This window comes from Gekko japonicus, unplaced genomic scaffold, assembly GCF_001447785.1.
Source record: "Gekko japonicus isolate JY-2015 unplaced genomic scaffold, Gekko_japonicus_V1.1 scaffold1620, whole genome shotgun sequence".
NCBI classification, from domain to species: domain Eukaryota; kingdom Metazoa; phylum Chordata; class Lepidosauria; order Squamata; family Gekkonidae; genus Gekko; species Gekko japonicus.
The window spans coordinates 107022-121110 of NW_015166470.1; the positions used below are offsets into that span (position 1 = coordinate 107022).

The 14089-nt window shown below is 46.1% G+C and overlaps 1 protein-coding gene across 2 annotated transcripts; it reads right to left on the reverse strand.

Moving 5' to 3' along the window:
• Positions 1 to 547: 547 nt before the first annotated feature.
• Positions 548 to 11974, reverse strand: LOC107111179 (cyclin-dependent kinase inhibitor 1-like). Of its 2 annotated transcripts, none has more exons than XM_015412109.1 (3): positions 11917 to 11974; positions 4349 to 4752; positions 548 to 3011 (listed from the first exon to the last, which is right to left on the reverse strand). In XM_015412109.1, coding segments are annotated over exons 1-3 (474 nt in total). In that variant the 5' UTR covers positions 11919 to 11974; the 3' UTR covers positions 548 to 2943. The 2 variants fall into 2 exon arrangements, with proteins under 2 accessions (XP_015267595.1, XP_015267594.1); XM_015412108.1 differs by having other exon boundaries at positions 4349 to 4785; positions 11917 to 11961.
• Positions 11975 to 14089: the final 2115 nt, after the last annotated feature.

The window sequence follows — 14089 nt, forward strand, 5'->3', positions numbered from 1 at the left end:
TACATTCAAAACAGTCAAGATCTTCTGAACACAAAGGTTCATTCGTACGGCGGCTGCATAACTAGTCAGCATGCCAGAGTCTCGTTTGTTATCGGAATTAACCAGGCAAATCTCTCCATCAACTAAGAATGAGCGAGTAAACCTTTGTGTTCTCAAAAGACAATTGCAATCAATGAGTGACTATCATTATTACTGCATTATAGCAAATTCTTTATGATCGTAACGAAAAGGACCTTTATTCGAGTTGGACGTCATTTGTTAACTGGACAGCATTTACAATGATTTTTGACTATATTTTGTAATATGAATTGCGTATAGAAGACCCTGACTGTTTTGAATGTATTTATTTATTTCAATATAAAATCTTTACACACTTTTCATGTAATCATCGTTACAGTTCTCTTCACGGTTTGTTTCTTGTTGCTTTTCTACCAGAATACATGAGGCAGAAATGAAGTAGGGTGAAGAACCAAAGCACAGATGCATGCAGAAAAAATATATCAGACAAAAGACCTCAATACAATGTTGGAAAACCATCTGTAGAAACCAGATTAACCAGATTTTATTGGTAACACTGCAAACATCCACGATTTATAACCGAATGATATAGTAAACACTCCTGAGGCTGATTTGCTGAACCATATTGCTACAACAGTCCAAGTTAAGAAAAGCAAATCCCCCCTCAAAAACAGCACTGATTTGAACATAATAAAGACCTTTCTGGACATCAGGATGAAACTGCGCTGACCCAAACAAACCAATAGACAGATGAAAGGAATTGAGGAAAAAGGGACACAAATTTATAACTCAAAGAATAATTTCACCTATCTGTTAACAAACAAAAACACTAGTAGCAGGTTAGATAGGTATCTACTGTAACAACTATAGGTGGAAATAAGCAAGCCCCGACACAGCAGTTTTGCAGGTGTAGTACTCTGCAAAGTTCTTTAAACTCCTTGGTTATCTGGCAGACAATAGGGAGTTGACATATTCCAGGTTAGACTATTAGAATATGTCAGTTGCAGCCAAGGACTTTGGAAGAGTGTAGACTTGGTTTTTACGTCAACAAAAAGACAGAAACCAGGCACATGGCAGGGTGTGGCCAAGTTCTTTCCCACGGGTACAGATGGGGCAAATGCTTATCTTAAGTGGAAACGCCTGAGGATGATACACTTCCATCAGTCTGCATGTTGATAGTGGGAGAACTCTGGCAGCAGGTGACAAAGACATGTAGATTTGGTGTTCTACCAGTGGTCAGAAGTATCAGTGGTCTAGTTACTGAGCATAGTGTTCATGGTTTATTCTTAGTGCAATTTCCTCTCTGCCTTCATGAGAGCTTTAGAAGAGCTTCAACAGTGTAGCTACCATTCATGCTTAAATATTTGTCAGATGGGTAGCATGTTTCTGCTTCTTGGGATGGTGAGGAATAGTGTTAATGGGAAGGTCTGATATATAGCCTCAGCCCTCGCTGTAGTCAGTATGACTTACGTAGCTTGTGGCCCAATCCAGCCCAACAGATGTGGATGATGGCCCACCAAGGACTGAACCTCACATTTTGGTTGCTTGCCTTGGACTAAAGAAGGGAGGTCTTGTCAAGCACCTGGCAGCTCCACGATTCACGGCCATTTCATGAATGCAAATTTTGGACATCCAAAATGTCACTGCAGCACAGAAATTTGTTTTTAAAACTGACAGAAGTAATCAACAACATTTCAGAATATTACATTTCCTCCTATGGATGTTATTAATAACCCTGAACATTTAGTTAAAAATTACCAATAGGACAAGTTTAGTTTCTTAACAGAGTGAACATTTTGAAGCCCAACATCTCAGGCACTGACAGACACACAACGGCATAACAGTCAGCAAGGTATGTTATAAATGGCTTATGACATCCTTTATTACTATGGTTCACTATCTGTCACAGAACTCTCTTTTCCTAATAACCATTTACACAGGCCACGTGTAGATAACAAGAAGAATGGAATCGCATGATTGTTCTCTGCTTCATGGTTCGATCTGTTTAGATGAGAGGCCAACTGGTACCCCGCTGAGGTGGAAAAAGAGGCCAAGCCCACATTGGCCTGTGATCTGAACAAGCAGCACCACTGACAAGACCTAGACCCTTATACTGAGGTGACAGTGGGGAGAAAAGACCTTCTGGATGGCCAACTAGTTAGGAAATCACATGATTGTTCTCTGCTTCACAGTCTCTGTTTGGATGAGAGGCCAACTGGTATTCTGCTGAGGTGAAAAAAGAGGCTTGCCAAGGTCAAACCACCACCCAGGCCTGTGATCTGGTGGAACCATTTACAAGTTCTGGACCCATAAACTAAGGTGACAGTAGGGGAAAAACCCTTCTGGATGGAGAACCAGTGAGCAGATTCCTAGCTGAGGTAACTGGACTAACACAGGGCCTCCACTTGTTCTCAGTGCAAGCTCAGCTGCTTTAATAGCTGCCACATCAGCAAGCAATTTTTAAGAAGGGCCATCTTTGTAATTGAGCGGAAGGGCCTGGAATGCTGACTCCGCTCTTCGAATTCCCTCTCCTATTCCCAGACATCATGTTGAAACTGGAAAGTCAATACATATAAGTTCAAATAATAAACATACACCCCGCAGAACCATATAATGGCATTTACAATGTGTTCATACATAGTATTTTGAACGTCTACTCATATGCTAACTGTTATCTGATAAGCAATATCCTTTGTGATGCTGTTGTCGCTACAGTTAGCCTGTTTCTTATTTGACTGCCAGCTTTTTAAAGAGGGGAACATCCCTTAGGAAAAGGAGCGCTCAGTTTGTTTGGCCTCCCTATGAGGGACTGTTGATGTTCTCAACATTTCCATTTCAGTTTTCTTGAATGCCCTGTTTCTGCAACTGTAGTACGCTGCATAAACCAGAAAATCTGGGATCAGGCTCATCCCACAACACTCCATTCTAGAAGGCCAGTTTCTTTTCAGGAGTTTGCATTTCCATTTTGACTTGCTTCTTTGTGGTGTAATAATCTATGGATAGAACAAGCACACAGTTAGAAATTGCACATATGGCAGTATTTCCACTTGGCTGCTTTCTAAAGATCACAGAATAGGAATTGGTCTGTAATGTGGGAGCATCCCCAAACTAGCTCACAATGGGACAAAAAGATCAGATTTTGTCACAGACATCTACCCTTGGTTCTGATTATTCAGTCTTACAGTGCATTCTACTAGGTGGCAGACAATCTGTTTACTGTCTGTGTATACTACCAAAGGAGCTGCGGTGGCTCAAGTGGTTAAGATGCTGAACTGCAGGCTGTGGAAGGCCAGTCGTTCAGCAGTTCGAGACCCGGGGGCCGCATGATGGAGTGAGCTCCCATCTCTAGTTCCAGCTCCTGCCAACCTAGCAGTTTGAAAGCAAGAAATTGCAAGTAGATAAATAGGTACCACTTCGGTGGGAAGGTAACAGCGTTCCGTGCACCTTGGTGTTTAGTCATGCCGGCCACATGACCACGGAAACATCTTCAGACAGCGCTGGCTCTTCGGCTTTGAAATGGAGATGAGCACTGCAACCCTAGAGTCGGATTCGACTGGCTTTCGAGCAAGGGAACCTTTACCTTTACTTTATACTACCATACTGTAGTGTTCTTAGAGATAGTAAACAACACTGTTGGAAACAATGCTTGCTGGAAGATGCACAGTACAATCCTAAACAGAGCTTCACCCTTCTAAGCCCAGTGAAATCAATAGGCTTAGAAGGGTGTAATTCTGCTTAGGATAGCTCTTGGAAGGTCAGGAAACAGGAGGTACAAGAGACGGGATTTGGCCTGGGTTTAGTATATTCTACTGAGTCTTACTTCTTTTGTGGTGCCTGTACATAATGTAGACCATGAAACCTAGTTCTGAATTTCAGACTGTACCCGTTTGCTTGATACCACACATGTCCTAGGCCAGGGGTCCCCAGAGTGGTGCCCGCCAACACCTTACCCATCGCCTGCCAAGTGTTTTCAAAAAGCGGGTGCAGTCACTTGCCCTGCACAGCTTCTGATGGGCTGCTGGAGACCGGAGTGACTCTGTAGATTAAACAGCCACTACAAACATTGGTTTTATTCTCTCTCCTCGATCCCAGTGTATTTTTAAAACCACCTCTCTTTTCCGCTGCACTCGAACTTCCTCTGGGTGCACGAAAACTATTTTGTGGCTGTGCCCACCACCGCGCCAGAATTCTAAAGGTGCCCACAGGCTTGAAAAGTTTGGGGACCCCTGTCCTAGGCACATGGCTGGCTGTTACGTTTCTGTTTCCTTTGCTACGCAGCGATGCGCTCTCATGACCACAAACATGATGTCAAAATTGACAGTTTACCCACCGGTCAAAGATGTCTGCCTTCGCTTCTTCCTTGCCTGGCTCTTCTTCCCTCCCGTCTTCTTGGCAGGCCTGGCTTTCTCTCTCAGCTTCACTGTGAGACGAGTTTGGGCTTCCTGGGCTACTGTCCGGTTCACAGGCTGCAGTGGTTTACGAGCCCCCCCGACTATACAAGTGTGGTAAAAGGCTGGGACCTCCTGTTCCTGCAGCTCTTCCCACTGCAGCAGGCCTTCCGCAGGCACCTCTTGCAAGAAGTCGAAGTTCCACTTTTGCTTGGCCCTCTCCATGCTTGCAGATAGCATGCACTGGAAGTCCTGCTGCAACTGACTGGGGTCCACGGGACCAAAGAGAGTCCTCCGTGCACACTTTATGTCCGTGGATCTGGGCTCCATCCTCTCTCCTTTTTGCCTATCGGTTACAAGTGCAGAAAGCAGTAATTCCCTGACAAGAACAGAAATACACTCAGGCATCCTTTTCAGTTCCACACATTAGAAACATAACCATATAAAGTGGGGTCTGGCGGGGGCACAGTCCCACTTCATATTGCTAACCCCTCCCTTGCATTTTGCAGCTTTCCTTTTCCATTAAAAGAAAACTCCTTTCCCTTATAAAGAAAACTGCACAAACAATATTAGACCTAGTGAATAGAGATGTAAAATCTCCAGATAGTTTGAAGCCTTTTTAAAAGCCATAAATCTGGAGGTAACAGGAATTTATGCAGTACTGAGTTTCTTATCAAAGCATAACTTGTTTTAACTGCACAAAATGCATGATTTATAACAGCAAAAAAATTATACTATTTGACATATTTATGGAGTTTAGAAGTATAAATGCCTTAGTTTTTTGCAAGGGAAATGGTGAACAGACCTGGTACTTGAAAGGGAGCTATGAACTGCTATACCTTATGCGACTTTAGCACATGTAACTTAATTTTTGCGGAATGCCAGGAAAAATAAACAATGACAACAGAAAGCTCAGATTTTGTAGAAAACAAAAAAATGTGTATGATTTGGATATGGAGTTGAGCTTTGTAACACTGAATCCTTCAACAGTGTATTATGATGATACATACTCCAGTATATTTTGGGCAAAATTACAATAGTTGCATTAAAACAATTAATTTATTTTTGAAATCTGTTGTACGTATCTACAGTGTATGTACAAATGACCATTAAGTACCCTCACATGGTTTCAAAGTGACAGAACAAAATTTGAGTCCAGGGGCACCTTTAAGACCAAGAAAGTTTTATTCAATGTACAACCTTTTGTGTGCATGCACACTTCTTCAGATACAATGAAATGGAAGTTACCAGTCCATACATATAGGCAGGTGAGCAGTAAATTAGCTCACCCTCTATCTACTGCTCACCCTCTACCTATATGTATGGACTGGTAATTTCCATTTCATTGTATCTGTAGAAGTGTGCATGCACACAAAAGGTTGTACCCTGAATTCAACTTTGTCGGTCTTAAAGGTGCCACTGGAGTCGAACTTTGTTCTGCTGCTTCAGACCAACAAGGCTACCCCACCTGAATCATTTCAAAGTATCATTCAAAAGGTGTAATGTAAAGATTTTTATGCAAGACAAATTAGAGCACTAGATTGCCTTGCATCAAAATATCCACCTTACACATTTTAAGTGGCAGACACCTTGTCTGAAAAACCTTTCACTCATTCCAAAAGACAGAAGATCCCATAGGCGTTGCTTTTTCAGAGCAAACATAAGCGTTTTTATGTTGGGAAAACTGGGATAAAGGTCTTTGGAACATTTTGGGGGGAGGGAACACCATATAAAATTCTTATTACATATCTGTGAAGTCAACTGTGTGGGGGGGTGAGAACTAAGTTTTTACAAAGCTTTCCTGCCTGGCGTATTGGCAGTCACTAGGTTGCCAGCCTCCAGGTGGGGCCTGGTGATTTCCCAGTATTATTCCGGATGACAGAGTTCAGTTCCTTGCCTGGCTCTTCTTCCCTCCCGTCTTCTTGGCAGGCCTGGCTGCTCTGGGCAGAGGACTCTATGGCACCATATCGGGCTGAGGTCCTTCCCCTCTAGGGCTGCCAGCTCTGGTTTGGGAAATACCTGGAGATTTTGGGGACTGAGCCTGAAGAAGGTGGGGTTTAGGAAGGAGGGGGGGACTTCAGTGTGGTATAATGCCATAGAGTCCACCTTCCAAAGCTGCCATTTTCTTGACAAACGGTTACCTGGAGATCAGTTGTAATCCCAGGGGATCTCCAGCCACCACCTGGAGGTTGGCAACCACAACCCCCTTCTCTAACCCCACCCTTCTCAGGCTCCAGCCCCAAATCTAGTTATTTTCCAACCCAGAGCTGGCAACCCTAACCCCCAAACCGGGCATTTTATTTTCATACTTTGCTAAAATTGTATCTTGGCTCGAGCGCGTTTCTAGTGAAACCACTCGGTTGGCATAAGCCTGGACAAGCCCCACATCGCATGGTGCCCATTAGGCATGGCCCTGGCCTGGGAGGAAGCACCAGTGAGAGGCACTCCTCTGTGGACAGATTGTTTCAACTTTTTATTCCTGCATCCACACTGCCTCTGAAGGGCAGGCAGAAATCCAACAGGTTTTAACTGTCCCAGGAACGGGAAAGCCGCCACAGCTGAACCCACGCCTGGAAGTAAAATGCCCCCAGACGCAGCAACAGGGTCGCTGGACAGGGCCCAAACAAAGGGACCTTTCCCATCTCAGGCAGCAGGCTGACTCCGGATTCTCTCCCTTCATTGCGAGCAAAGGGCCAGGCGCAGCCTCGATTTCCTAAAGCAGCCCGCCCGCCCGCCGGGAAGCCCCCGCCTTTCAACTGCTTGCTTTCCGGCTCCCGCGAAATCCCTGCCCCGCGCGGGCTGCAGAGAGCCGGCCGAAGCCGCCGCGCCCCACCCGCCCCGCGCAAACAGGGCCGGACCCCGCGCTGCTGCCTCTGGCGCCGGGCGAGAGCGGGCAATTCGAACGGCTCGCTCGGCTCCTCCTTCTCGCTATAGGCAGGAAGGGCCAGAAGCAAATCCTCCCAAGGCCGCAGGGGCGCCCAGCTTCCCTCCCGCCCCCTCCCTCCTGACGGTTTTCTCCCTTCCAGCTTGGCTCCCCAACGCAAAGCAGGCCGAGACGGAGCCCACGACGAAAACCTCGCGTCTTCTTGCCCAGCGCCAGCCGTCGCCTGCTTACCAAGGAGTAAACCCCCAGCCAGTTTGCCGCCAATGGTCGCTTTTATTTTGTTGCCTCATTTCTCTTTCAAATCGCTGTTAAGAAGGTAAATCACTGTGCATTTCTTTCTTAAGAAGGTAAATCACTGTGCATTTCTTTCTCCAGCATGTTTACTCAAAAGGAAGCCCCCAGGAATTCAGTGAGGCTTCCTCCCAAGGAAGCCTACACAAAACTGCAGCCTAACCATTTCTGCTGGAGAAGCATGGATTTCTGGACAAGCATCAATTTCTGTCCATGAAGAGAATACCCACTTAGAATCTCTCCTTCTTTGTTCTAAGGAGTCTCAATACCTTGCAAGGGGGAAAAAAAAAACCCCATAAGAGTTGCAAAAAGTGCCCTCCTGTTTCTAAAGGAACAGACCAGGTCTTTTCTTCTTCCCATGTCAACACTGAGGTCCTCCTGGTCATGCCCCGGCATGTGGCAGTATTGGAAAGAGAGCCATGGGGTTTGTCAGCCCCGCCCCCAGGATTCACCGGGCCAGAACCTTCTCCCTGTTTTCTGGCCTTCCTGGGGCATCAGTGATCCCTGGGCCCTACAGGTCCTTAGTTATTAAGGCACCACTGGAATTCTGTTTCCTTTTGCTACAAGAGACTAACACAGTTAACTCTCTCAACACCACAAAATCAAGCCTGTCTCCATGCTTTGGTCATCAGAAGAGAGAGAAAGAAATGTCAATTAAAAAGAGGATTACGAGTTAAAAAAAAAAACCTGATTCCTACAAAAGAATATTTGGAAAACCTGGTATCCTAAGGGGTTGCTGTAGCAAACTCTTCTAGTTATTCAAACATTAGCATTATGATTTCACCAAGGGTCTCTGAAAGGCACAGAGAAGTCCAGCTCTGTTTTATGAACATAACGACCACCGCCCGGTATCCCACCAGATATGGCAGAACAGGAAAATAATTACTCCTAAAAACTCCCCCCCCTCCAGCACCGTACAAGCTTGGAGCAGTTTGAGCAGGCTAACTTTCCTCAATAGTTTCTGTAACTGACTCTCAGCTGCCTTCAACACTCTGTGCTCCTAAAACTCAGCCCTCAGCAGACTGGTCCCTCTTCCCCCACTTCCCCCCCTTAAATAACGAAGTCATATTTTTCTGCATCCCTAAGTATGGTAAAAACCCAACCTTGCCTGTGGGAGGTCCTTAATCTGCATGTGGGGCCAGCCACTTTTATTTTTTTATTATTATTATTATTATTATTTATTACTCTTTCTCAAAATTCCAAAAGTGCTCGCAGGTTCCATAAAATTGGGCCTCCCTGAAATTCAACAACACTGCAAGTTTAGCAGCAGGAGATGTGACACCTTTGTTATCTATGCATGTACACTAGAATCATAGAATCACAGAGTTGGAAGAGACCTCCAGGGTCATCTAGTCCAAACCCCTGCACAAGGCAGGAAATTCACAAATACCTCCCCCTCCACACCTGTAGTGACCGCTGTTCCACGCCCAGACGATGACAAAAACCTCAGGATTGTTTCCTGACCCCAAAATGGCAATCAGCATTTCCCTGGGTGTAAAAAAAGGGGCACAAGAACTAAGCACTGAGGCAACCCTTCCCACCCTCTCCCTCAGATGGCCATCTAGCCTCTGTTTGAAAACTTCCAAAGAAGGAGAGCCTGCCACTTCCGGAGGAAGCCTGTTCCACTGGGGAACTGCTCTGTCAGGAAGTTCTTCCTAATGTTTAGCTGAAAACTCTTCCTGACTTAATTTCAACCCATTGGTTCTGGTCCAAACTTCGGGGGCAACAGAAAACAACTCCACACCATCCTCTAGATGGCAGCCCTTCAAGTACTTGAAGATGGTTATCTTTCAGTTGTCTCCTCTCCAGGCTAAACATACCCAGCTCCTTCAACCTTTCCTCATAGGACTTGGTCTCCAGACCCCTCACCATCTTTGTTGCTCCAGCTTGTCTATATCCTTCTTAAATTGTGGTGCCCAAAACTGAACACAATACTCTAGGTGAAGTCTAACCAGAGCAGAGTAAAGTGGTACCATCACATGTCATGATATGGACGCTGTATTTCTGTTGATACAGCCCAAAATTGCATTAGCCTTTTTAGCAACCGCGTCACACTGCTGACTCATGTTCAGTGTATGGTCTACTAAGACCCCCAGATCCTTTTCGCACATACTACTGCCCAGACAAGTCCCCCCATCCTATAGTTATGCATTTGATTATTCCTACCTAAATGCAGAACTTTATATTTACAGGACTTCAAAGGGCAGATGCTCATACTCTTATGATGCACTTAATGGTCCCAATCTGAGTGTGGGTTGAAAAACACGGATATAATTCTTGAGACTCAGCTAGGAATCAGAAAATCCCTGGCTCTAGTCTCTCCTCTGCTATGATCTTTCCAAGTGACCTCAGGCCCTTCCTAGCTGATCTCTGCTATACTCACAGCGCCCCCCCCCAATATAAAAATATGGGGGAAATAATACTAGCCTACTTTACAGGAGTGTTGTGCATGTTTAAAAAAGATAATGTATACAAAGTGATCTAAACATCCTATAAGCATTGTATAGGTAAAGGTTTCCCTTGCTCGAAAGCTAGTTGAATCCGACTTTAGGGGGCAGTGCTCATCTCCGTTTCCAAGCCGAAGAGCCAGTGCAAAGGTGTCTCCGTGGTCATGTGGCCAACATGACTAAATGCCGAGGTGCTCGGAATGCTGTTACCTTCCTACCGAAGCGGTACCTATTTTTCTACTTGCAATTTCTTGCTTTCAAACTGCTAAATTGGCAGGAACTTGGGCCGGAGATGGGAGTTCACTCCGTCACGCAGCACTAGGGTCTCGAACTAAGCCACCACCGCCGTATACATGCTAAATATTTTGTTAAAGGTTAAAATGCCTACTTTTAACTGTAGCCTTAGACCTCAGGTGGATAGCCGTGTTGGTCTGAAGCAACAGAACAAAGTTTGAGTCCAGCGGCACCTTTAAGACCAACAAAGTTTTATTCTGGGTATAAGCTTTCATGTGCAAGCACTGTCCATGGGGTTTTGTTGCAACGAACATGAAATTAAGCAAACTCCGGAGGATGGCGGAAGACAGGAGGGCCTTGCGTGATGTGGTCCATGGGGTCACAAAGAGTCAGACTTGACTGTGCGACTGAACAACAACAACAGTACAAGCACATGAAAGCTTATACCCAGAATTAAACCTTATTGGTCTTAAAGGTGCCACTGGGATCAGACTCTGATCTAGGCTTAGACCTGTTCTTCTCAGCCCAGCTACCTTACAAGGTTGTTGTGATGATGCAACAGGAGAAGGGATAGATTAAAAAACTCAAAAGAAAGGAGTTATGTAACTAATAAAAATGAAATAAACACACACCCCTCCCAAATGCTATTCCTTTGGTTGTCAGATCTGACAGAGCAAGGCAGGTTAATTTTACTGAACAGTTAACATCAACACTAATACGTTAAAAATGCAAATGTTGAAGCTATGGGGGGAAATGGAACTTTCAGAAGAAAAAAATGGAAGTGTATGATGCAATAGTTATTTTCTGACCAAGCCTAAACTTATTTTATTCCATCATTTATACCTTAGTTAATATACAAAATTATACTCTGACATTTATAAAATGTAGTATAAATGGAGGTGAGTGACATTTGTCGAATATCGATCATGCCCTTGACCCCTAGCCGCTTAAGTCCCCGTCTCCATAAGCCTCCTCTCCTTCAGATGCATTCATGTATTTCCAAATTTTGCAACGAGCTTTTGCACGAAAGTGTTTTCTCACAGCGAGTAATAACAGCAGCAGATGACCAGCATACGAAACATGATGCACTCAATACGGGCAGCGGTCGCTGCAATTCAGAAGCGTCTTAATATTAAAACCCGCGAGACGAACCCTTCGGACAGCAATCCAACATAGACCAAGTTTTGGAAAGAAGTCCCACTGAACCCACAGGGATTTGTGAGTAAACAGGCACAGGATGGAACTACTACAGGACAGCAGCCTACGAAGACCGATCCGGTGCGTGTTTACTAAGAAAAAGTTGGAGTCCAGCGGCACCTTTAAGACCAACAAAACTTAATTCTGGGTATAAACTTTCGTGTGCACGCACACATTTCTTCAGATACACATGAACTGTGCATGCACACGAAAGCGTATACCCAGAATTAAACTCTGTTGGTCTTAAAGGTGCCGCTGGACGGACCCCCATCTTTGTTCTGCTGCTTCAGACCTCTGTTTACTTGGAAGTCATGGTGCAGTGCGATGCAGTTATTCGGAAGGGAGAAAGCCCCTTTGAGCTTCCAGACCAGGTGCCCTGCCTAGCGCGGCTCTCGTCTCCCCCCCCCGGCTCGCGGCTGGTTGAGCAAATTGGGGAAGGGGTGTGTGTCTCACTTACATGGAAAAAAGCGGGCCACTGCCGGGACTCCTGCTCTCTCGCTCCGCTTTGACGCCCGCCCAACTCTACTGCGGAGCGCTACAGCCCGGCCGGGGAGGCTCCGCCCTCAGCCCGCCTCTCGCTTGCTCCCCTCCCCCCGCAGCCAGCGGGCTTCCCCGGCACGTGGCCGTGCATCGTGACTGCCTTCCTCCCTTCTCCCCCCCCCCCTTCCCCCCGCCACCGGAAACCTTTGGCAAGAAAATCCGGAGGGAAGAGCCGGGCAGCCCTTGAACGAGGGACATGATTCCACCAGCCGGCAGGCAGGCGGAGGAGCGCTGGAGTGTGACGCAAGGCGGAACTGGGCCAGCCTGCCCCGGTCGCTGTTAGTGATGCCAGCCTCCAGGTAGTGGCTGGAGATCCCCCGGCTATTACAACGGATATCCAGGCAACTGAGATATGTTCACCTGGAGAAAATGGCCACTTTGGAAGTTGGACTCTATGGCATTAGGCTCCAAACCCCGCCCTCTTCTGACGCTCCACCCCCACCCCCCCAATCTCCAGGTATTTCCCCACACAGACCTGGCAACCCTATATGTCAGCCTCCAGGTGGGACCTGGGGATCCCCCAGAATTATGGCTCATCTCTAGACTACAAAGAACACTTCCCCTGGAGAAAACTGATGCTTTGGAGGGTGGACTCTATGGCATTATACCCCACTGAGGTCCCTGTGCACCCCAGGTTCCATCCCCAGATCTCTAGGCGTTTCCCAACCGGGATCTGGCAACCCTCGATTGCATTTGCCTTCGGCTGTAGTAGCAAAATAGGAGAAGTTCTTAGGTCTTTCACTTCAGAGGAAGCAGCTCAGAAAATGTGATTTATTGAAAGGGGGATTTTTGCGAGTCACCGGTTGTCTGAGTGGACCCAAGATGCCTGCCTTCAACAGAAGTGGCTTTCTCAGAACTGCCTCAGTAACATTTCCATACAGGGGAGGAGACTGAGCGAGCCCTGTTGGTCTGTCAGAACCAAAAGAAACAGGAGTTCGGTGGCCTCCGAAGGGCTGACAAGATGCCCCTCTGGCAGAAGCTTCCGGGGACTATGGCCCCCTTCTTCAGATGTTGAAGATCAGTATGGTGGTAGTGGGTGCCATGGTGCCCGCCAAGTACATTTAGGGGGTGTGTGGGGCCAGGTAAGGCTTTTGCCCAGCCAATCTCTATTGGAGATTTAGTTGGGGGCATTCATCATTTACCAGGTGAGGAAAATCTTGCTTTAAACATTTCCAAGATCCAAAATTCAGCCCACTCTGGCTCTACCCCTTATGATTTCTTTACTTGTCCGTAGACAAAAAGATATGTAGCTGGGAAAACAGATGTCAGTTGCCCAAGTCTCTTGCAGGACAATAGTGCTAAATTTATTTAAATGATAATCTAACATCCCCTAGGCCACACTTCCTAGACCACCCAGCCACATTCCATGGTCATATTTTTACTGTCGCTCTCGGGGAGGTAGCCAGTCAGTTTTCATTTTGCAATTCAGTAGGAACTATATCTTTCTCTAGGAACACAGGGTTTAAAATGTGACCATTATCATTCAGTTTTGGGGGAACGGTGACCTCCATAATCTCAGAGTTCTGAACTCCAGCATGGAAATTTGAATCTGTTGATCTTATTACCTGGCCTACACGAGGAATAACATCACATGATCCAAATTAATTTCATTTTCCAAGGGAACACAATTCTGATGAAGAATTCTGGTCCTAAATTAAGAAAAAGAAGTCCCATTTACTCCCCATAAAGGCCTGGCGCCCTGACCCAACTGCAACTAGGTAAAAGAATACTCCTCTGACCTACATTTGCCATGATGCGGTGGCCTAGATTAGAGCGCTGACCTAGAGTGCTCCGTTTGAACAAAATTGAAAAAGCCCGGGGAAAAGGTGAAACACCTTGTGAGGAGAAGACTCAAGAGCAAATTCAGGCAGCCAGGCAGTTTTCTGAGACGGGGAAGCTGTTCGTATAGCCAGGCCCCCCCCAAATACACAATTTGCACACTGCTTCTGCCTGTGAAACACCGCCCAGCTTGCTTGTCATTTCCCTTTCAGATTGTGGTGGAGCTTGGGAAAGATTCCACTGTCCTCTCTTTTCCCTCAGAATTTCTTCTAGGAGTACGGCTCTGGCGCCTCGCTCTCTTACAGCCTTAG